General features: G+C 51.7%; 7 protein-coding genes across 7 annotated transcripts; 3 read left to right on the forward strand and 4 right to left on the reverse strand.

The window, feature by feature from the left end:
* Window positions 1–735: 735 nt before the first annotated feature.
* N7539_007186 (DNA-binding ATPase) lies at window positions 736–6,687 on the reverse strand (the record flags this gene model as incomplete). The annotated part of the gene is made up of 3 exons (XM_056936787.1): window positions 736–1,030; window positions 1,099–6,483; window positions 6,677–6,687. The coding sequence occupies 3 exons, from the start codon at window positions 6,685–6,687 to the stop codon at window positions 736–738; spliced, it is 5,691 nt and encodes a 1,896-aa protein (XP_056787586.1).
* A 1,881-nt stretch (window positions 6,688–8,568) lies between these two features.
* Window positions 8,569–9,102, reverse strand: N7539_007187 (uncharacterized protein; the record flags this gene model as incomplete). Its single annotated transcript, XM_056936788.1, has 3 exons — window positions 8,569–8,721; window positions 8,801–8,937; window positions 9,075–9,102. 3 exons carry the CDS (start codon window positions 9,100–9,102, stop codon window positions 8,569–8,571), a joined length of 318 nt encoding a protein of 105 aa, XP_056787587.1.
* A 208-nt stretch (window positions 9,103–9,310) lies between these two features.
* On the forward strand, window positions 9,311–12,228 carry N7539_007188 (secretory pathway Sec39 family protein; the record flags this gene model as incomplete). The annotated part of the gene is made up of 3 exons (XM_056936789.1): window positions 9,311–10,847; window positions 10,910–11,063; window positions 11,121–12,228. 3 exons carry the CDS (start codon window positions 9,311–9,313, stop codon window positions 12,226–12,228), a joined length of 2,799 nt encoding a protein of 932 aa, XP_056787588.1.
* A 960-nt stretch (window positions 12,229–13,188) lies between these two features.
* On the reverse strand, window positions 13,189–14,898 carry N7539_007189 (dual-specificity mitogen-activated protein kinase kinase; the record flags this gene model as incomplete). The annotated part of the gene is made up of 4 exons (XM_056936790.1): window positions 13,189–13,318; window positions 13,388–13,757; window positions 13,817–14,108; window positions 14,185–14,898. The coding sequence occupies 4 exons, from the start codon at window positions 14,896–14,898 to the stop codon at window positions 13,189–13,191; spliced, it is 1,506 nt and encodes a 501-aa protein (XP_056787589.1).
* A 1,910-nt stretch (window positions 14,899–16,808) lies between these two features.
* Window positions 16,809–17,030, reverse strand: N7539_007190 (uncharacterized protein; the record flags this gene model as incomplete). The annotated part of the gene is made up of 1 exon (XM_056936791.1): window positions 16,809–17,030. The coding sequence occupies one exon, from the start codon at window positions 17,028–17,030 to the stop codon at window positions 16,809–16,811; it is 222 nt and encodes a 73-aa protein (XP_056787590.1).
* A 2,373-nt stretch (window positions 17,031–19,403) lies between these two features.
* N7539_007191 (uncharacterized protein) lies at window positions 19,404–19,634 on the forward strand (the record flags this gene model as incomplete). The annotated part of the gene is made up of 2 exons (XM_056936792.1): window positions 19,404–19,466; window positions 19,509–19,634. 2 exons carry the CDS (start codon window positions 19,404–19,406, stop codon window positions 19,632–19,634), a joined length of 189 nt encoding a protein of 62 aa, XP_056787591.1.
* A 1,757-nt stretch (window positions 19,635–21,391) lies between these two features.
* Window positions 21,392–22,055, forward strand: N7539_007192 (GPI anchored serine-rich protein; the record flags this gene model as incomplete). The annotated part of the gene is made up of 2 exons (XM_056936793.1): window positions 21,392–21,849; window positions 21,926–22,055. 2 exons carry the CDS (start codon window positions 21,392–21,394, stop codon window positions 22,053–22,055), a joined length of 588 nt encoding a protein of 195 aa, XP_056787592.1.
* Between the last annotated feature and the right edge of the window lie 493 nt (window positions 22,056–22,548).

Below are 22,548 nucleotides of genomic sequence, written 5' to 3' on the forward strand. Positions count from 1 at the left end.
CTACATCGATTCCTGGTTTCCCAACCCGCCTTTCTATTGCCTGTGGTTTTTTTTCCTATCTCTTCATCCCTCGTTCCGTCGTGCGCAGGGCACTTGACTCCCTTACAGATTGCAGGTGTCCAGGATCAGGACACGGTCGTGCTGCGCAGTCAACAAGCGCTAGGCTACCTTGACCTTGTCAAATTTTGTTGTTAATAATGCAGTTGATGAATTATGAAGTCGCTTTTTTTTTTGGACTACAACTTGACCGTATATAGATTGTAGACCTCATGTGGGCTCACACAAAATGAGCGACGTGAATTACCTCGCTACAAGGAGCTTTCTATTCAGCGAAGAAATGAGCGCCCGCTGCGTTGAGGAAAATGTAGAACCATCGATAAGAGCCATTATCCGCCGTTTCTATATACATACATGCAAAGACTTCCCATGCGGTGGAAGAGAAAATTGTTGAAGACGGTAGAAATACAAAGAAGGATAAAAGAGGAAAGTTCCGTGATCATCGCAGCTGCAAGTAAGAGAATAAATGCACTATCCCCGCAAAAGAAACCCGCCGATATCATGTATTGATAAATAAAACAAGAACACAATAAGCGCTAGAATGCATCAAAGCTAAGAATTTTAGGGGGATAATAGGGGGACATGACGATCGTGGTGCAAGGTTGATAAAAGGATGGGTGCGTGGAAGACAGGTTATAGAACCCTAAGAATGGAATTTCAGATGACTCGAGGTCGGGATCAATTTTTCATCGTAGCCAGGAAGGAATCCAGATTGTACTCTTCTTGGTACTGGCGATCATCCCAGAGTTCTCCAAGATCGTCGAGCCAACCCTTCTTGCCCTTTTCTTTGACTTCGCCGTCGATATCGACCATGTCGACTTCATTACCGGAGGGTTCACTTGGTTTCTCGGCGGTTTCGGCGGTTTCGCCAAGACTGAATAGATCCAGGAGTTGATCCGTGTCCATTGTGCCAAGGCCGGCGTTTTGTTGATTTACCACTGTGGAGGCGACGTCAATCTTGAAACGTTGGAGACTAACAAGGACGAGCAATTAGTACAAGGCTTACTGGTGGAAACGGGGGAACGCTGTCGGAATACTCACTTCAAGATCTTCTCCTCCAGTGTACCACGGGTGATCAATCGATAGACATTGACAACCTTCTTCTGGCCGATACGATGAGCGCGATCCATGGCCTGAATATCCTTCTGGGGGTTCCAATCATGCTCAACGAAGATGACAGTATCAGCTCCAGTGAGGTTGAGTCCCAGACCACCGACACTGGTAGTCAGAAGTAGGACATCGTAACTGGGATCTGTATTGAAGCGATTGACTATGTCTTGACGCTTCGTGGCTTCAACGCCTCCATCGAGACGAAGGTACTGGACCGAGGGGAGCAACTTCTTCAGAACATCGTTTTGAACAATGTCAAGCATCTCCTTCATCTGGCAGAAGATCAAAGCACGGTGTGGGCTAACGTAGCTTGCGCCAGTGTCCAACTCTCCCTCGGCAGAATGATCAAGACCAATGCCGCAGTCAACTAGCAGGTCACGCAAAGCGGAGAGTTTCGGTGCATGCGCCACATCTCGAATGCTTGAGCGCTTGTTGGATAGGTAAGACTGCACTTCGTTGTACTGTTTGTGGCCCTCCTTAACCACCAAAGCGGGTGAATTGCAAAGTCGACGCATGTACTGAAGAGCCTGGAAGATGTGCTCCTTGTCAGAACGATCAGTACTGCCAACCTTCTCTTGAATCTCCTTCTGCTCTTTCTTGGAGAAGTCCTCGAAGAGCTTCTTTTGCAGCTCACTCGGGTCACAGTAGTAATTCTGAATAATCTTTGGAGGCAAATCATTGAGTACTTCTTCCTTCAGACGACGGAGAAGGAATGGTAGAACCTGCTTGTGCAAGGCCTCGATTGCGAGAGCACCAGCTTCCTGTTCCTTGGAAGAAGACTTGCTGAAACGACTGGCTGCGATAGGCTTGGCAAATCTATCCAAAAAGACCTTCTCTGTGCCCAGGAATCCGGGCATCAAAAAGTCGAACAGCGACCAGAGCTCAAGCACGTTGTTTTGAATTGGTGTGCCAGAGAGAATCAGGCGGTGGTTGCTCATCAGCTTTTTCACGGAGACGGTAATCTTGGCCTTTGGGTTCTTGATCAGATGACCCTCGTCAAGGACACAATAGTTCCAGCTGATGGCCCCAAGCAACTCGTTGTCGTTGCGACACACGTCATAGGATGTTACCACAACGTCTGCCTGTGCTAGCGAGGGCTGAATTCTAGCGCGCTCCGTTGGAGGTCCGACGTAGGCGATACACTTCAAGAACGGAGCATATTGCCTCACTTCCTGCTGCCAATGACCGGACAGCGAGGGTGGGCAAACAATCAAGCTGGGAAGTTTGCGAGAGTCTAAGGATTGGCTTTTGGCATACTCTTCGGCCCGCATGTGGTGGTCACTCGCAACGATACAAATGGTCTGGAGAGTTTTGCCCAGACCCATGTCATCACAAAGAATACCGTGAAGATTGTAGCGGTTGAGGAAAGCGAGCCAATTGACACCATCTTGTTGATACGATCGAAGCTCCGCTTTGATGGCGACAGGGATCTGGAACGGCTCGACCTTTTTCGCGTCCAGCATCTGAGACATAAATTTACGTTCACGGTCGCGACCTTTCAGCAGTTCCTCGGACAATCCAGGAGGGTCAGGGATACCTGCCTCCAGAGGAACCAGCTTGACCAACGTTGCAAAGGAGGTTGTTGCCAGCAAGCGTGTGTCGTTGTCCGAGTCACTCATGCGACCGAGGACGGGGACAACGAGGAATATCACATAGGGCAGAATACCATCCTCCATCACATGGATGAGATGGTAGATGCATTCAATGGCACCTTGGCGATGGTGCACATCCAGGGCATTGTTGATTGTTGGAAGAACCTTCTCAACCAACATTGTCATTCCTTCGACAGTGATGACACTGCAAATTGTCGCAAAACATTTGGCAGCAGCATAACGAATGACAGAAAGGCGGCACTGCAAAGCTTTGGCAATGAGCGGCATCAAGCCTATCACCCATGGGTAGAGACCAGTATCAAACTTCGGTAGGAGGGCGCGAAGCGTCGACAGTCCGTCCACAACCTCTTGGCCGAGTTCATTTCCGGTGTCGACGATAGACTCTGGAAGCTCGCCCTCTAACGCATCTTTCAAAGGACGCTGAACCAGGGATGCTAGATTGGGAATCTTCTCCATGAGCTGTGCACCAAATTTGACAGTCAGCTGCTCAAGAGCATCCTTGGCACCTCGTCGCATAATTCGAGCTTCCCTTGCTTCCCGCTCGAACTTCGCAGCGTCCGGGTGATCACGACGATCTTCTTCCTTTCGAAGAGACAAGATCGATGTTTCGAGTTGAGCGTTGTGAAGGAACTCTGGTGTTTCCGAGGTATCCACGCAGCAGTACTTGACCAGGTTCCCAATGATTTTGTCAACAGGGCCGCGCTTGGTCGCGGCGGTGTAGTGCTCGATCAAACTTGCAACTGCTCTCGCGGAGCGTTGTTGAAGCTCGAAATTCTCCTCGGTTTTCACGCTGTCCATCATGCTTTTGATGATATGGCCAGGCTTCTTCGGGATATCACGAAGGGCAACCAAAGCACCTGCCGCTGCTGCCAACACACGCATGTCCCTTTGTTCTCTCATAGCCCGCGCCTCTTCAACCGCAGTTTGTGCCGTCCTACGAGTATCGTTCAGCACCACAACGGCTGTGATGCGTTGAGCCGGTGTAAGATTCTTCTTCAGTCGGTCAAAGTCCGGCCCAATGATCTTTTCGGCGTCAGCCAGAGAGAATGCATTCGGCCCAGCTTCAGGATCGCCTTGAACAACAACTGCCAGCGTCGGCAATCGAGAAGGAGATACGTGGGCGTGATCCCTGAAGGCATTGAGCAAGGAGTGGCATTGTGCGCGAGCGACATGAAGATAGCAAGCGATGTCAGAATACCAGGGCGGGCGGTCACCTTCGACGATTGGACGAAGACACTCACACAAGGCCTCGGTGTATTTGCTTTGAGCTCCGGAAAATCGTGCATATTCTTCAATAACCATAGCGCTTGCGAGTTGTGTCGTTGAAGCTTGGTGATTGAAGCCATTAAGTATGGTTTTCCAGAAGGATGGCAATTGATGTCTATCCCAGAACGAGAGCAGCTCACCAAGAGCTCTGGCGGCGTAAATCTTGGATCTGAGCATGGTGTCGGCGCCGACGAGATCAATGTCACCCGACAACATATGCCCGTCGACGTTGTGTGCCGAAGGTGGAGGAGCTTCTTTCTTCTCCGACTTCCGCCTGCGGCCTGGCTTGGCTTCACCACCACCTGGTGTTGCGCTCCCTGGCGATGAAGCCTTCGTTGGAAGAGGAGCCGCGATTGATAACGGCATGCCAGAGGGCTTAATGAATAGACATGCATTGATAGGAATGGGGTATCGAGGCACGCCGAATGGTCCCAGAGTCAAAGCCACGAGCGGCTCAACTGATCCCGACAGCTCGCTCGCTTGGTTGAACAAGCCCCGAGCGTTGATAACCTTGAGAAGCTCTGACCACACTTGCAAAGAGAACCTGAGAACACCCTCGTTGCGCTCCACAAGAAGATTTTGGAAGACCAACCGGAGCGCCTTGCCATCGACCCAATCCGTACTGCCTTCTCCTTCGAGCTTCAGGAAAGTCATGAGAGCCCGCAGGACGGCGGATCGCACACTTGTGATGGTGTGGCGCAGGAACGGGTACAAGCGCGGGACGAGATTTCCAAATGACGCTCCCGAATCTTCAGCTGCATTGGTCTTCATCGCTTCTAGTACCTCCGGGAAAGTACAGAGCTTGGCTAGAAGATCCATGACGGACCCTGTACTAGCGCTGAGGTCATCTTGAAGGTTGGACAAGCACTCCCAAACAATGTTCATGAGTGTCCCGAGTGTGCCAGTCCGAGAGGTGACAAATTCCTCGGCGAGAGGGACCAGGGTAGCAGCGCTAACAGCTCGCACGTCGTCGTCAAAGTCCGCTAAGCCTTTCATGACGGCCTCCAGAACACCATCCATCAATGTCGGATACTTGAGGAGAACGTCTTTGCGAATTGCGACCAAGTAGCGCAGACCAATCATACCACCGTGACAGACCTCCCACACTGGGCGATCTAGGTCCAGGTCTTTCTGCATGATGATACGATACAGGCACTTGTAGACCAGTTGCACCGACTTGGGAGACAGGTGGGAAAGAAGCGCTCCGAGGGTCTGGCCCACAGTCTCGCGAATTGGCGCCACAACATTGTCTGAAATGTAATCACCAAAGCGATCCAACATAAGGACACAGATCAAGCGGCATGCCAGATCATCCAACCACCGACGGTTGAGAGCGTCGTTCTCATGGCGACTTTTGCCTTCCAAGCGACCGGCTCCAGCGCCTTGCACCCTAATGACCTCTCGTAGAGCCATTGCTGCCCCGTGGCGAACCTCCCAATTCGGATCGAAGATATCAACTGATAAAAATTCACACATGCACTCCAGAGGCCAGCCTGCGCCCTGGTCGACAAATGCTGGCTGAATGATGGGTTTCTCGGGCGCAACTTCTCCCTTGAACTCGGATACGATCTTCGAATCATCATCCCCACCGGACCGATCCAAGGAGAAGTAATCGGCTTTAGTTTCTCCATTCTGTTCATCGCCATTCTCAGCTTTGATAGGATGTGGCGTCGCTGCAATAGGAGTGGTGACGGTATCGGAGGTACGGCGTGTAGATAAGTCTACTACGCGCACCTTGTTTGCCCCCATCTTTGCGCTGTGTTTATTCTTGCGCTTCAGTTGGTTCAACTGTCGCTTGCTGAGCCCGGACTCCTCTCCTTTCACGGGTTCACTGGGTGACGAAGGCCAGCGAGATGCAGCATCTTGGAGACTGTTTTCTCGAAAGGTAGACTCTTGCTTGGCGGCCGGTGTAACTGGCTTGGACACGATGGATTCACCGATATCGAGGTCCTCGTCCAAGCATTCACCTTCAAAGCCCAAACGCGCAGCAAGTGTCTTTTTCTGCTGTGCGAGACGTGACGCTGGGTCCAGTGCTGCTAGGGAGTACTCATACTCCTTGCTGCCACTGCCCAGCAGGCGTTTACCAAACGTTAACACCGAGGCAATGTCGAGGGTCTCGAGGTTCAAGCAGTCGATCGACCCCACATTGGCAGTCTCTGACTTGACCTCCGACTTAATTTCTACATCGTCCTCATTGTCAATGCCCGATTTGATCTGTAAGCCATCGTCCTCGTTCGGGTCGTAGACGTCCGCATTCGCGACAATCAAGCCGATCGCCCGAGCAGCAGCAGTGCGGGTATCCCAGGATTTTGACCGTAGATATGGTAGAATCCGGCCTAGGAGGTTGAACAGCTCATCTGGATGCTGCTTCTGAACATCTGCCAGTTGTTGGGCAGCTGTATTCCGGATCAACTGTGTACTACCGGTCTCCAGGAGCCTAGAAGAATCATTGGTGAGCCACAGTGGGGACTTTTTTCCATCGAGACACCCGCGATCACCTGCGATCACCTGCGATCAGCGGTCATGTGACGTGGAGCATTTGTGACTTACGTGACTAATCGGTCGAGGCTGCCCGCGGTTGGGTTAGTATCATGTGATTGACGCGTCATGATTGGGCGCGATGCACTTACCGGGAAGTCATGGCGACCCGTCACTCTGACGCCGAGTGACCAACACCACCAGTGAATCAGATGTTCTCGGTCAAGAATAAACGGCCAAAGAGCGATTCATCAGATAAAAGAGTGACCGAGTGAGCCCAGGTGATGCATGGGATGAGAAGACTTGCGTGACTCTCGTGAAGAACCAATAGAAAGCAGAGGAACGCCTGAACACCAGAAAGGCCCACGAAGGCTGAGTCAGCAGGGAGGATTAGATTTCAGTACAGCGAGCAGATTCGAGGTCACGCAGCTGGGTTTATATCATTGGGGGCTTCTGCCCGGCGCGCTGGTCCATGTTTGAATGTGTGCCACTAGCCCGCATTGGGCCTAGCGGTGGTTGGGCCTCCACTCTCAGGTTTTTTCTCAGATCACGTGCAGCGCGCGTTCGATGATCCACGATCTCCGAGAGATGCTTCCGTGTCCGTTAGACAAGTTGCGCATCATCATTGATCTGACTTTGGGAAGTACATCAAGATCTCCACCTGTTCTTCAGAGTTGGGGTCTGTCAACTAGTGACTTCAGCTTCCATCTATATACTAGAGGAGCATCAACTTCCAACCTATGTCATCATCGGAACGCCACACCAAACCGCTGCGGACTTGACACTAGTTTAGGTTCACCCTTTAGCAGCTGTGCAGTGGTAACTTGTAAGTAGCTTCTGAGTTATACACTTACTTTTCACACACTATCTAGTGCACTCCAGTGATCCACACTATGGTACCTGCGCAATCTCGTCACAAGCTACTCTAGCAGCATACAAACCTACAAATTTAGGCCCATAGAGTAGATGAATAAGGCCTGCTTAGTTCTCCCGTGTAAGGCAAGGTTGGCTCTCCACCGGACAATGCCAAGACATGCCAGATGGCCGTATGGGGCTTAGGGATCATGCTACACATACTTGACATGGATAAGATGTCCCGGCGCGGTGAGGCTCCAGATACAGGCGACAGTTTGAAAGGAAATGAATAGCTCTCTTCAGTCAGCGTATAGTCTCGTTTCTAGCCGAGTTTCATATTGCGCTGTGATGGAGCAGTTTGGACGTTTTACGGTCTCACAAATGAGGTTCCTGGTCGACGACTGGAATGCCTCAGGACGTGGGGATATCTACTTCCATCAATACGACTGTTTGAAATCAAATTAATCTCATGCTCCTCCTCCATTCTTTCCAAGGCTGTCTGTAATTCTGCAAGCCGCTCTGTCCACCAGGCTTTACCTGCGAGGGGTAAGATGAGCAGATCTCTGTACCGGGCCTAGGCATAGATCGGCGTACGCTTGTCATTTCGCTGCATGTATGTATGCAGGGTTCCATCGCTCTCCTTCGCGACAGGCGTGGATAAGTGCTACTCACGTCGGTAAAACAAGCTCTGAGAGAGCACAGGTCAGAATCTTGTACACTCGGTTACGACTGTCCTGAATCACGGATAATTAATTCTATGGGACAAGTTTCGACCCGGCCTACCCCAAGCCACTGTACGCAAGTAGTCCATCAAGGAAAACATCATCGTTGAAGAATCGTATATCCGATAAAGGCCGTCAGTTGAGTGTGGCCTATGCGAGGCACTCATAGTCCACCTAGCCTGCAAGTAGGTACTTCACCCAATGCAAGCAACGTGGTGAGCTTTGAAGGCGTTAGAAATCTGCTACCTGCGACTCCTGGGCTAGCGGGCAATCACAGCCCCCAAAACCAAAGGGGCGCATGATCATGGAACAATAGAGTATCATTTCAAACGCAAGATCGACTGGATCTGCGATCTTTCTATACATTCACAAGCTCCTGGGGATTTTTCCCAGGAGGCAAAAACAAGGACCAGGCATATCCTTGAGAGCGAAAAATCATTGCATGTTAAAAGTTAACCAGCACTCCCCTATGACCGTTGAGCAGCAAGCACGGACTTGGCCTCGTCTTCCTTTCCTAGTAGACCAAGGCTGCGGATCTGTTCAGCCTTGGGTGCATTCTCACGGGGGTGAGCAGCCTCTGCCTTGCGGTAAGCAGCCTGCATCTTCATCGTGCGGAGAGCCTATGGTTGAAAGCATTGTCCATTGTTAGCTGGGCTCTACAGCAAGTACGACTGGGAAGGAGGAATCGACAAGACATGCCTCTTTCCGGTGGTGGAGGCACTCGTAGTAATCGTCGAGCGCGGGAGCGCACTTCTTCTTGCCAGCCTCGCCGTCCACAGAGTTCACAACATAGCATCCAAGGACCTCTTGCCAGAAGGGGTAGCAGCGGGAGGGACCTAGATCATGAGAGAATCGAGTCAGTGAGAGTCCGAAGATCGAGGGTCTTCCAGAGAAGGGTCCCAGGCGGGATTGCGGGCAGCAACCACCCGCGCTCGGGCACTCAACCCTGGATCAAACGTGTTCTGGCACATACCACCGTGAAGACCGTGTCCGGAAGCCATTTTCGGGGATCAATTGAAGGATTGGCAGCGTTCGTTGGCGGAGGCGCGGGCAAGGATCAAGTGAGTTAACCGGAAGATGCGATGCTTTCCCTGTCGTTTCCGAGATGGCAATGTGGTCCGTGCGCCCCGCCGGATGCACCTTGCGGGTTGACGTCGCCAGTTAGTATAAGGACACCTCATCTTCCTATCTTCCTTGCGACACATCGTCATGTCGCCTGTAGACGGGCTGTCTGATGCCCATGTCATTCTGCTGGCCACGCATCTCTGTGCGACGGGTGACACAGCTGCCTTATCTGCTCTGAAGGCCTCCTTTCCTCATTGCTTCCCACTAGAGCGCTTCCTACGCATTATCTTAACCTACCTCCCCGAGAGCACAGAACCCGGCGCATACATTCCACTTCTACAACAATTGGCTGAGCCCAACGCAGCTGAGACTGGACTTTTTGACATTGACATCTCTGCTGTCAAAAATTTGAGCGAGAAGACTGCGCGAAAACGGGTGCAAAAGCTCCGCCTTGCACCGTTGCTGCGTGATGACGAGGAACAGGAGATTCAGTCCGCAGATCAGTTGACACAGTTCATTATCCATCGAGCGCACTTGATCGACACTGAGACTGCTCTTCAGTCTCTCATTCTGAGCCTTGCTTTGCCGTTTTATGAGAGTCGTCCCATCCTTCGAACATGGTTAATCTCAAGCCTTCTTCCAGCCTTGCGACTGAACTACGAATTCTATCCAGATCGTGACGAGACTATATCACTGGCAGTTCTGGAGTCGATGGATGATCAGACTGCGGTTAATGTGCTATTATCCATCACAAGCTCCAAAGGCAACGAGATGGACTTGGTCAACAATCTGAGGGGGTTAATCGGCCCGTGGCTGTATGGGAGCAGTCGAGCCAAGAGACGCAGATTGAACGAGAGTGCGTCTCAAAATTCTGTTTCTTTCATTCAGGGAACCTCCAAACCTGCTCTAGATCACTTGGCTGGCTGGGAGTATGTGAACGAGTGGTTGGTATCTAGAAGCCTCACTGATTACGGCAGTGTGGTTGGTGCCTTCACCCGGTGGAGAGGACCTACTGATGTTGACTTGGGGGGCTATGACGATCCAGAAGCTCAAATGTCGCTCGAAAAGAAGACAGAGCTTCTCAACCGCTATGCTCAAGCTGGGCTATCTGTAGTCTACGCGCATGCAGACTCGTCACAACTTGCATTGGATCGGTCAACCCAGGTTGTAGATCGAGTCGCAAGTCTCTTAGAACTCGAGCAGTTCTCTTACTTGAATGCCAGTGATACGTCCCTTCCGTCAATTCACTTTGATGCCGATCATATAGCCTCGACATCGCGGGCCTCGCTATTCCAAAATGCCCTTCTCACGCGAACCAACTTCTTGACCCAGCCATCCAAACACTCAATAGCTTTCTTGTCTGCCTTGCTGCTTTCTCTGAGAATTATGACACAACTTGGTCATCTCGTGCCGTGCCGGACTGCAGCGACTATGTGTTTGCATGGCAGCGAAGAAGCTCAAATGGCAGAGATAAGAAGTGTCATTTCATCCGCTGTTAAGCAACCACGGAACAGAGAAAGCTGGCAAATTGTCCGGCAGCAGCTTCTCTGGCTCCGGAATTGGCAAGGACACCACTCTGAAAGCGATGAAAAGCCGTATAATCCCCACCATGGTTTATTCTGGAAAATTTCGCGATACACGATCGAGGTGGAAGTCTTGAAGGCTCTGCTAGAAGCCAAGGGTAAGCGTAACCAACACTGACTTCAATTAGCTGCGTCCATGAAAAGCTGACCTTACTACCAGAATATCAACTGGTCATGGACATCTACCTTCGGCAAGGATCACCTCTTAGTGCCGAACAAGTGGAGGCGACTGTGGTGCAGTCCATATTTACAGCTTATGACAACGCAAGTAACGGCAACCGAAATCGAGGTGGCATGAGGAAAGCGAACGATCTGTGCGTCCAATGCATTTTCGAGGCCAGTTGAATGAAGATAACTGATATTTTGCACAGACTACATGCATTCGAGCCTCATTTCGCAGCATCCACACATCTCAAGCAAATCAAAGCGCTTATCGCCGCCACGCATGCCCTATCTTATTACTCTCTTACTTTACAGCACGGTGTTCCTTTCGAGCCCGTCAGCATTCGCGTACATCCCGACCCTCTTTGCCTGATTGAAAAGGTGCTCGAACAAAACAAGAACAGTTACACTAAACTGGACGACCTTCTGTCAATTGGTCGCAATCTCGTCAAAGCCGGACTTCCAACAGGCACACCATCAAGTGATCAAGACTCCGAGCAAGCCCAGGTTTCAGAGGAAGATGCACTCGTCACAGCTGAGCGGCGCATCACCTCTCTCGCAATATCGTCCGCGCTCGCCTCCAGCGACTTTGGTACAGCATATTCATATATTCTTACCCGACTAACACCCCCGTCCATGTTGCCAACATCCTCCCCTCTACTTTCTAGCCCCGCTCTTCCAGACGATATCTCCTGGCGAGCAGTGTACAATGCAGGCCGTTTCCGCTCCGCATCACCAACCCCATCCGCTTCTCTGCAGTCCCAAATCACTCATCTATCCCAACGGATGGAGCTCCTCTCTCTTGCCCTGATTCTTGTCCCTTCGCCAGACCCTCTCCCCGAGATCCTCGGTGCCTGGCGCCGCTGCGACGAAGAAATGACTTCGCTCCGCGCGCAAGAGCAACAAGAAGAAGATGTCTGGGATGCAAAAGGCGACAACCTGTCCACTGTCCCAGGCGGCTTTGGTCCCTCCGACTCCGAACGCGATGCCTTTGATACAGCCCAGCAACGCGCCGCTCGACGAGCACGCGCTCGCTCAGCACTGCCACGCAGCCACCCGCACGAGGCCCCCATGGGATTATTCGAAGTTGCGCGCGGTGCGGCAATGGCCCTGCATAAGAATGCTTTCCCTCTCCGCGGGAATGCGGACGCATCCCGACCGTCTGCCAGCGCAAGGTCCGACGATGCCGACCGCTCCATGTCGCCTGATCAGGGCGAAGGCCGGGTCCGAAAGAGAGATATGGTGAGCAATATGGTCACGGGTGGATTGGCAAGTGGTATCGGATGGGTTTTAGGCGCGGATCCAGTCAAGAGGTAGGAAAGGGACCAGTTGGCGCTCATATCTACCTCCTGGTATCCCTGTTTCACATGGCTCTATTAATGACAAGTTACGATACCAACAATAATGATCTAGTACGCACTACGCAATGTGTGCGCTGGCTGTCTTGAGCATAATACGTACTTACTTTCACTTTCTGTATATGATGCTTCTAGTCGTCCCCGACGCCAAGTCAAGGCGTATTCTGCATTCGGCTGGCTCTCTGGTATAGCCTTGACAATACTTCGCTACATTGGTATGCTTTTCTCTCGAATTGTAAGATTTTTGATTTCGTCCAAAGAGTGCTGAGAGATACCATGTCCAAGCCAGTTGCGGTCCAGACTCGGCAATGAGGATCACCCACAGTTGGTAAAACACGCAGCTCAGGCGCTAGCTACAAATGTGCGCAGGCTGCAGAAACAGCAAGTGACGCGAAAAGGGACCCAAGAGAATCGAAAGATGTCAGGAGGTCAACGGATTTACGCAAAGATGTTTGTCGTGGAGAATGAGAGACAATATGCATGTATGCCGTGGAACGCGTGGTTCTTGAGGGAAAACAAAGGCCGTAAGAGATCGTAGGCTTGAGCGCAGTGCGGAGTCCATGACATGATCGCTAGAAAATTGGAACTTCGAATGAGAGGGTATGATAAGGAAAAGACACTGCTGCGTTCAACCGAGTGCCGGCCCAGGAGGAACGACAAGCATCACGACAAGAAAGTAGCGCCATTCAATTTCGGGAGCAACATCGACGAAAGGGACGTGTCGCGAGAGTACGCAAAGTCGTCGAAGTCTGTCCGTTTGAGTCGCATTGACAACCAGGTCAATCTTTGGGAGGGCCAGCCATTTGCAACTTCAAACACGTCCAAGCTCCATTCTTGCGCCTACTGAGGTCAAGCAAAGGACCAAGCCTGGGTGGGTCGACGATGATGTTGATCTTGCCATGTATGACACATCATCCGATCAATCTTTCCAATCCCAGACTTGTCTCACAAAGTTGGCCATGTTGACTTTCTTAGTTTTCATGTCCAACATCCAAGGATGCTCGAGCATTCGCCATGGAGTCGCACGTCTGGGAGGCTCTTTCTCAAGACTGTCGCAGGTTGAATGAGAAAATGCAAGAAAGATCAGAGCTAAACGCCCCACGGGTAAAGGAACTCACCAGCATTCAATAAAGTACTTGAAATTATCTGACCAGCGGATATTGTTCTGAGGCTCATCTTTCAGCTTCGGAATCGGTTGTCGAACGATGTATGTGAGAAGATCGATGAGACCAGCGCGGGGTTGCATCTCTGTTCCATCCGCGGGGAATGGGAATCGATGCTGCGCGACTTCCAGCAGCGTCACACCCAACGACCAGACATCGGAGGTAATGGTGTATGACTGTCCGGTGATGCGCTCTGGAGCCATGTAATAGGAGGTTCCGATGAAGGTGTTGGCATCACCTTTTGTGCCAAATTCGCCACTAACTCCAAAATCGCAAAGCTTGACCTGACCATTTCGACACAGAAGGATATTCGAAGGTTTGATATCTGCCGCCACATCATGTTAGTCGTTGTACCGTGTCTGAATTATGCAGCAAGTCGCCTACCTCTGTGAATGATTTTCCGGCCATGCAGATAAGTCAAACCATTCAGCACTCCCTCTGCAACTTTACCGAGGACCTTCTCCCCGGTGCGTCCTCCGAGTTTCTTGACCTCTCTGTAGATACTATCCAAGCTCCCTCCCTCGCAGAATTCCATGGCAATGGAGATTGTGCCGGTGGATTTGTCCATAAAGGCACCGTAGTATCGACAGATATGATCCGATGCGCAGTCTTTGTTGAAATTGAGTTCGCGAACAATCTGCTTCTTCACATCGGGGTTGGGATCTGTCGTGATGATCTATTGCGCAGGTTTACACAGTCAGTGACAGAGTCTCGGAGGAACAAGGCTGGTATGTGATAGGAAGACAACTCACTTTTAATGCGAACACGGTCTTTCCGTCTTTCAGCTTGCATCGTGTGACTGCGCCGCCAGCGCCCTCGCCGAGACTTCCCAATTCCACTATTTTTTTCTGCTCACTTGCGGCATGCCACCCTTCATCGTCCAAATCCTCCACGTCGAGCGGTCGACCCTTTTCCAAGCTCAGCTTGTCCAGGTCCGGTAACAGGCCATTCACACTGCTCTCCCCTTCCATCTGCACACCACCCTCCCGATCCGAGTAGACCGAACTGATTGCCGAGGAGGGATCTGAATTGCCGCCGGCCGGCTGACGGAGGCCCATGGCAAAGGAAAGCGCCGAGTAGGAGGAGTTGGCCGAGGTCAGACCACCGGTCTTGTTATCTATGCCATTCGGCGGGTTCAGATTCGTGGTGAGCGAAGGTGGAGCAGGCCGACCGTTTGTTCTGTAGCTTGTCTCCTGGGGAACACTCTGGCTACTGCCCATGGGTGTCGCCAACTGAAGGCGGGGTAACGATGGCCGGGAGCCCGCCTGGGGTCTTTGCAATTGCGGTTGCGGTGTCTGCGTCCCGGGAGCGGGGACAGAGAGGGCCGGTTGGCCGCCACCATTGACAGGTTTTGCATTCGGTGATGGGGGGATACCCAAGGTGAGTCTCGGGGCGCGAGGACTGCTGGTATTGCTACGATTACCTGGCACGGGCGGTCGCAGCAGAGGCACTGAAGAAGTTGACATGTTGAGACTGTTTTGCCGATCACCGGGCAAGAACAACTCGTTTGGATCAGCCAACTTCGCCAGAGTGTCGTTGGCGTGGGTCTACCGCGGGAGGGGGGATCGTGAGGGGTATCAGCGAGTCGTGGACCCGGTATTATCAGCGTGAGTGAGAATTCGCACAAAATACGATCGGAATCGATGGTTGCATGAAAAAGCGAGTGGACGGGTGACAAAAAGGCGGAAAAGAGAGAATGGGTTGTTGAGGAGATGGTGATGGGAGAAGTGACAGTGGGACGACCGATTCAAATATTGTGAAAGGAGGAGTTGGTGGTGATAAGGTGGAGGAGAAGAGGAGCAGAGCAGGTGACCACCCAGGATCAATTGTACGATGGCACGGGGGTTCCACCTCTACCCGGCAACCATGTAGGTGGGAAAAATATATCACGGAAGATGGAAAGCCTCTCTTCGACCAGGTCCAGGTCCAACTGAGATGTACGATTACGGGAGTAGTCCTGTTCAACAGGGTGAGCAGCGGTAGGCGATCCTTGGTGAGGCGGGTTTTCCCTCGATCAATCGAAGTCCGTCTGACTCTTTCATTACTCGGGTCCTGACGCAGCGGCCCAAGAGCATCCATTGTCGTCATGTCCCACCAAGCACGACTGACGACAGTAGTAGTAGGACCGTACCTCTTCGTGGAAAGCAACCACAAGCCTTACTGACTCAGCCGCCGAGTGGGACGTGGGCACTTGTGAAAACATTCTGAGGATCGGAGCGTACGGGCGGTGGGGCGTGTTTCGGATGTTAGGCGCCTCCGCTGAAACACGGCGATCACATACTGTATCCGACGTCTTTGCATCTCCGAAGTTGTGCTTGTGACGGTTGACAGTAGAGCATATACAACCCCTGAGCATAGGACTCTATGCCTATGGAAAGCTGTTCGTCAAAAAGACAGGACAATCCGACGGGTCAAGAATGCATTTCTCATGGAGATCGACCTCGCTAGTAATCCGGATGTGAGGACTTGTACACGGTGAAAGACGGGGGGAGTTAGCGTCAGTCATGAACTTAGCTCGGTCGCCTCAGGCCACAGGCAAAAGCCGCTTATCCGCTCTTGTATGGGATGTGTAAGTGTTATTGGACATCACCACGACGATATGTTGCCTCCCTGGCTGCGAACTTGCACTGAATGGATCACAGTAAGTGACCTTTTGACAAATCAGCAATGAAGACATACGTAAACATGCTTGCCTCTCTGGGCCTCGTGAGATATACAACCAACACAAGAAGTACGTTCTTCCGAGAGTCAAGTGCGCTTACGGCGATATTGAGAATCGTACTGGCTAAGATGCCCTCGATGGTGTACACTGTTGACTGTACAATAGTGAACAGTCACCCTGTACAAGTGTATAGCACTACAATCATATAATATAAGTACACAAAACGACATGCATTTAGCCACGTAGCGTGAAGTGGATCACCTTACGAAAGCTTCAGTGGGTTGATGTCGACAGGGCTGAGAATTGCACATAGTCAGTGATGCATAGACCTTGGTGTCTTCCTTTCGCCCGTTGACTAGGCGGGTTTCAATATCTCATTCATCCCCGATGCAGGTTACAATCAGATTCATGGCTGCCTTCGGATGCACCACCCTTTCATCTCGGCTCCACTGCCGTCAACAAGGGCCAACCACTATAGCGGGCGACGCTCTATAAGTAAATCAGTGGCGCCTCGTCGACATCACCATGGACCGTGAATGCTGGAACCGGACTTTTGTGTATCAGTCCTGAGGAAAATAGAGCAATGACACAGACCGATCAGGCATGAGAAGTGCCCAAAATGTCCGAAAGTCCATGAGCGGGAATCACTAGGTCAGGTTAGACGCGAACTTATCTTGGTGCCTGGAACTTGGAAGTCGTGATCGAATCACGAAATCAATGTCCAGACGTGCCGTTGTCAGCTACGTAAAGGCCAGCTGTAGTGCAGGCTCCTCGATAGCTGATCCAAAATACCACGATGTAGTCATCGTACAGCAGACCCTGGGAGGGTGCACCGGGCCCTGTAGAGTGTGGGCCGCCCTTGACGGGTCGGTTTAAGGGTGCTGGCTGACGCGTCATAGATGGAGGTGCGGCAAGGTTTGCTGAGATCATGAACATGGGGACTGTGCGTGATGACAAGTCCGTCTAGTGCATCATCGTGAACACGGCCAGAAGGATTAGCGCTGGCTTGATTTACGATCGTTGCAAGTACCCATGTTAGTGTCCTGGCTCAGGTTATGAGTGCTTCGCCGCCGCAGTGTGATCGATCTGCCAAATGTGCAGCCACTGCCGAGGTACCGCCGGATACCCTCTCCGCTCGGAGATTTCGACCTTCTCCAGGTCTGGTGAAGGTACTTGGTCGAGCATCACGAGGCTTCATGAGTCAACGAGAGATTCATCATGGCCCGAGATTTTTGACCCGCCTATAAATCACTTGTTTAAAAATCGAGGTGGAAATGCCTAGAGACTTGATGGGCTGCATGGATCTCGATTTGACACTTTTCAGAGTGCTAGAGTTGAAAACTACATTTGCCGAACTCTGGGATGGGCGGAAGATCACGAATAGTTCTCACGACAACGACACTGGAGATGAGATGGGGCGAAATTCTGCAATACTCCGAATCCGCATCCGTGTCATTCGAAAAGGCTTGTGGGGAGTAAGACTACTTGATAAGATGTGTATATCAAAGTATTTAGTAGGTCCCGCATGTGGAATTTCACCCTATCCTTCCATGGTCATGTCCAGGAGCAGTGGAGAAAGAGTAAGTCAAGCATACTCGACTTCCGGCAGCGGCGTACGATAGAGCGACCAGGTTAGGTTTCGCTATATTTGGAACTCAATAGCGCGCGATTATACTTTGGGCAGGGACACGATGGTAAGCCGTGGGTAAGATTGATTGCAGCTACGCAAAAATGGGTCGCGTTTTCATAGATCATGCAATGGAACATGCTTGGGCCATGGACTCCCGTCCTTCCAACCCGATTTATCTTATCCTTTGGTGAACTATGGTAATCCACAAAGTCTCTCGCAGTCTACACTCTACAGTATGACAATAAATTGCCCGGTCCGGGGACGGGTAGACTCGGCACAGCACGTGGAGAGAGAATCCTTAGCAGAATCATGATTGTGTATGTGATAATCTGAATTGCGGTCCATTCACTAATACTTTTGGTCCAAACTGACGATATTCTGCCGCAGCAAATTAATGCGTAGACGATCAGCAACGTTTTTAGTGTGCACCGCGCAAGAATATTGATCGGCAAGTTTGATCGGCACGTTCGAGGCTCATATTGTTTTATCAGCCAAGCCCAGGGGCCGAAGACCTTCCAAACAGAGATTCGACATTATGAGGTCACCTTTCTAAACCAAGGCTCACAAGCTCCATTTCAATTATGATGTTCGTCTATTTAGACTGTGAAGTGTGGACAGCAAAGAAGAACGTCAATGGGGTCGGTAATGGGAGAAGCAGTCACTGTCACATTGAAGCGCACAAGCTCGGGCCGATTAGGTAGCGGTCAGTGGTATAATTGTTGCCCGATTTCCGAAGCATCGATGGAGGCAGTAGTTACTAGTTACCAGGCACAAGTCCGTCAATGAACCTGGATCAAAGTCGATCGATTTCCACAGCGGCCGCTGTATTTACTATCCACATGATTCTTTGGTCCAGGCTCTAGTCCCCCTTATTCGGCTTCAGCAACCATCATGAACATGAACGGTCTCTCACTGACTAGCCCAGTTCAGACCAGAACAGGTAAAGCCTAGAGCACATCAGCACAGTAAAGGATGAACACTCAACACATGCATAGAAAACGGCTTCCTTGCTAGTGTCACCTTGTCACGCACAGGCTCAGGTACAATGCTTACTACTTAGTACTTACCATATCGAGCGGGCGAGTAACAGTGGAACCTCCATATAATAATGCCCGTGGCTTTGTGGCGCTTGTTGCTGAGCGGCATTTTTGGATCAATGAAAGACAGAAAGTGGGCTGAGTTGCAACCGAGATCAATATATGACTCGCATCCACTTCCCTTGATGGTGGGACAGTTGGAGAGTACTCTCCCGTTACTCCATGAAATTGAGCCACGATGCACCTTGCTGATCGTCCCCGTTGGTAGTATGACGATGGATGTATGGAGTCATGGACTCATGGAAGTCATGGACGGGTCACGGGTGTGATGGTATTGCCAGCAGATGACGAACACATGTTCCCAGACTCGTAGGGTGATCGATGATCTTTCTGGAGATACTGGATCGTTATCAAGAGTAACGTTACCGTACTCGACTCGGCGGCCAGTGGGCAGTGGGCAGTGGGCAGCGCACGGGGTCCGGGGGTACAAGTAGTAGCGATGGACAAGGGGCAATTTCTCTTTGAATCAACCAGAACCCCAGTGAGGCCCTACACCTGACAGTCAATAGTCTTGACACGAAGGAGGACGGGTCTGCGGGTGACCGTCGCTGGTGTTCTAGCCACTCTCACCCTTGCGCGGTGATGTTCAGTCGCCGTGGTGTTTACGGCGAGGGATCTGTGTGTGTTGTGGTGGGGTCTCGGGTGGTGAGTGGTGAGTGGTGAGTGGTGAGTGCATGGACGGTTCAGGGGCAAAAGTGGAGATGGCGACGGGCCCATCGGGCCATGAATGGTGCAGGCGCGGGGGTCGGTCGCCAGGAACGGGTAGTGGATCGTCTCGAGAGCATGGAAGATTGGTGGACAGCGGCACAGTGACGCGGGCTGAAACTCGCTAATTTGATCATGTTCCTTTCTCTCCTTGACATGTTGACAATGGAGTTATGGGTCGTGTAATGAGTAATCTGCTCCTAGAGTCAAAGGTCTCACCCCGGGGTCATTGCGCATGAGATTGGACAGTACAAACTTCTACGAAGTAGTCGTATCTATGTACAGGATTCTCCCCATGACCCATGTACTCCAAAATAAAATACAAAGCTGAAAGCACTATTGCCCTGAACCGATGCCCGTGCAGGATTTGGCCAAGCTTCGGGCGCGTGACATGAAGCAAACTCTATGAGAAGCAATCCTTTCACTCAGACTGAGCTGTCGGTCATTTGAAGGCATCGGATACAAAGAACCGCAGTCTCAAGGTTCCAAGTGCAAGAAAGTCCAATGTAATTCATCAGATCATCAGAGACCTTGTTCGAGTGCCGCCAAAGTCTCAGATACGATAATCAAGGGGCGTGCAGCGCGCATACTCTAGTACTCTACGACTACGTGCATATCTGCCGTAACTGGCTAGCTGCACCGGAGTATCTGTAGTTCTGCACAGCCGCACAAGAAGATCTCCCTGGGGTCTGCACTCTGCAGTCGGCGCTGTGAGTGTACGGCGTATGCTTCTGACACTGAAATACCCACGAGTCACGACTTTCGGACTTACGGGTCCACGACTTCGATCACGAGTCGCCGCAGTCCTGGAGTCTGGTTGAATGGTACAGTACACTGAGTACACACTGAGTACAGTACGTATTATTTGTACAGGTCGTGTCTCACACAATCTCCTAACCTCAGGTGACTCCACCATCCTCCACCGACCTTTGTGACTCTCTCGGGACCCCACCAGTCAGATGGCACACTCGCTATAGGGGGTTTCCTCCACGAGAACAGGCGTGGGCGCTAAACATACTAGCGGCTCTCCAAGTCACCACGGGCTCAATTATCATGGGCAAGACGGATGCCCGTTAGATGCTCGATGAGACCAATTAGGAGTGCGTGGTGCCTGTGGCTCGAGGAACGGGGATCAATCAGACCACCTGCACGGGACCACTGAGGGAGAAAATCAGGTACAGAGAGACGGGAAGCATGAATATAGTTTATTTTACACGGGCGATGCAGGTACGGTATGAGAGTGAGTGGTAGTTGAGTTGTAACTTTAGTACCTGTTAGGCTGTTAGCCTGTTACTACTCGGAGCTACTAGCTGGATGCTTTCGAGTACCAATGACCTCGGCGTCCATGGGGTTGAGCATGAGGACAGCCAGTCCATGATACCTCCCCCCACTCTGCACTGAACGCTGAAAGTCAATGCAACCAGACCGCTAGCTTGAAAGGCTCCAGAGCGTGCCGGTGGCCCCTGGTCCGTGGGCGTTCCAGAACTTCCCACCTCGAGCCACACCCCCATCCACGATGTTCATTTCCCCCCCCCCCTTTTTTGATGTTTGTTTTGTAAATCTTTTTTAATTTCAGGGGGAGGGGAAAGAGAGCGGAGAGGGCTGCTGGACCCGCCGATCCAGCAGGCAATCTCCCCGTTCATACAAAGGGCCCCTGATCCCCCCGTGCTCTCTTTCACTCTTTCTTTCTTCTCCAAGTCCAATCTTCGTTGCAATCGCATCAGTCACTCTCTCCGACTCCGGTCATCCACTCTTTTCCAACTACTATTACACTCTTTGCCTTTTTAAAAAGCCTTCGCTTTTTTCAAATCGCTTTTCTAATCACTCGAACGGTTTTTTTACCATATCACCTCAAACCCATCAAAATGCGTTTCACCGCTGTCACCGTTGCCCTTTTCGCCGGCCTGGCTGCCGCCCTCCCTAACGGCGCTGAGTCCACCGTCTACCAGACCGAGGAGGTCACCGTCATCTCGTGCGCTCCCACCGTCACCAACTGCCCCGGCCGTGCTAGTCAGACTGGTGTCGCTTCCGTGAGCTCCGTCCAGACCACCGCCGCCGTTGTCACCTCCGTCCCCGCCGGCGGTGTCTCCGCTGTCTCCTCCGCTACCACCGCCCCCGGCATGCCCAGCGGTGCTGATGCTCACTCCGCTTCCTCCGCCAACACCATGCCCTCTGCTCCCTCCGTCTCTGTGGTCCCCGTTGTCTACACCACCTGCGCCGCTGTGACCTCCTGGTCCACCGTCGGTGTCCCCACCGCCACTGGTCACCCCAGCGTCCCCAGCAGCGTTGTTCCCCACATGCCCTCCAGCGTTGCCCCCGTCCAGTAAGTTAGATCTCGAGTCGACTCTGTCCTCTTTCTCTTGGACCATCAGAACACTAACCGTGCGACTCTTCTACAGCACCGCTGCTCCCACCGTCCCTGCTGCTGCTGCCACCACCAGCGCCCCCGCCTTCAACGGTGCCGGTGCTCTCTCTGGCTCCCTCGGCTTCGCTGGTGCTGCCGCCGTTGCCGCTTTCTTCCTTGCTTAAATGACCTAATCCGTCACTGGCTGATTGATGTGCGTCATCCCTCTCAAGGGAGGTTGAAAGTCGTGATGCAGCCCTGAGCAACGTGGATTCGAGCGTGATTTTGAAATGTTCTTGTGATATAACCCCCCTTTCATCTGGGTTTGTTGTAATTTACGACTTACTCGATTCTGTTATTTGCTTCTCCTTGGATATATTCATATCTTTTTTCTTCTCTATAAGCCCTTCTTCCTCTCTTCGTCGCTTAAGGCTTTCCACTATCTTGACTGCTCCGACGCCCACTGCCCTTGAGCTCAGTGGCACTGTAACTTAGAACCATCAGCCTAAATAGACCAAGCTTTTTGTGTGTCTCCACATTGTGCGTTTGTTGTCAAGCAATACCGAGTGACTGTATTAGGTTGAGCCGCTAGTATTGAAGCGTGATAGCTCCCGTACTGCTAGTGATATCGTGCTTAGTTATGTTTCGACCAAGGTTGCTCACGAGGTATTGCGGCTA

The sequence above is a fragment of the Penicillium diatomitis genome, assembly GCF_028827545.1.
Source record: "Penicillium diatomitis strain IBT 30728 chromosome Unknown utg000010l_segment0_segment0, whole genome shotgun sequence".
In the NCBI taxonomy this organism is placed as follows: domain Eukaryota; kingdom Fungi; phylum Ascomycota; class Eurotiomycetes; order Eurotiales; family Aspergillaceae; genus Penicillium; species Penicillium diatomitis.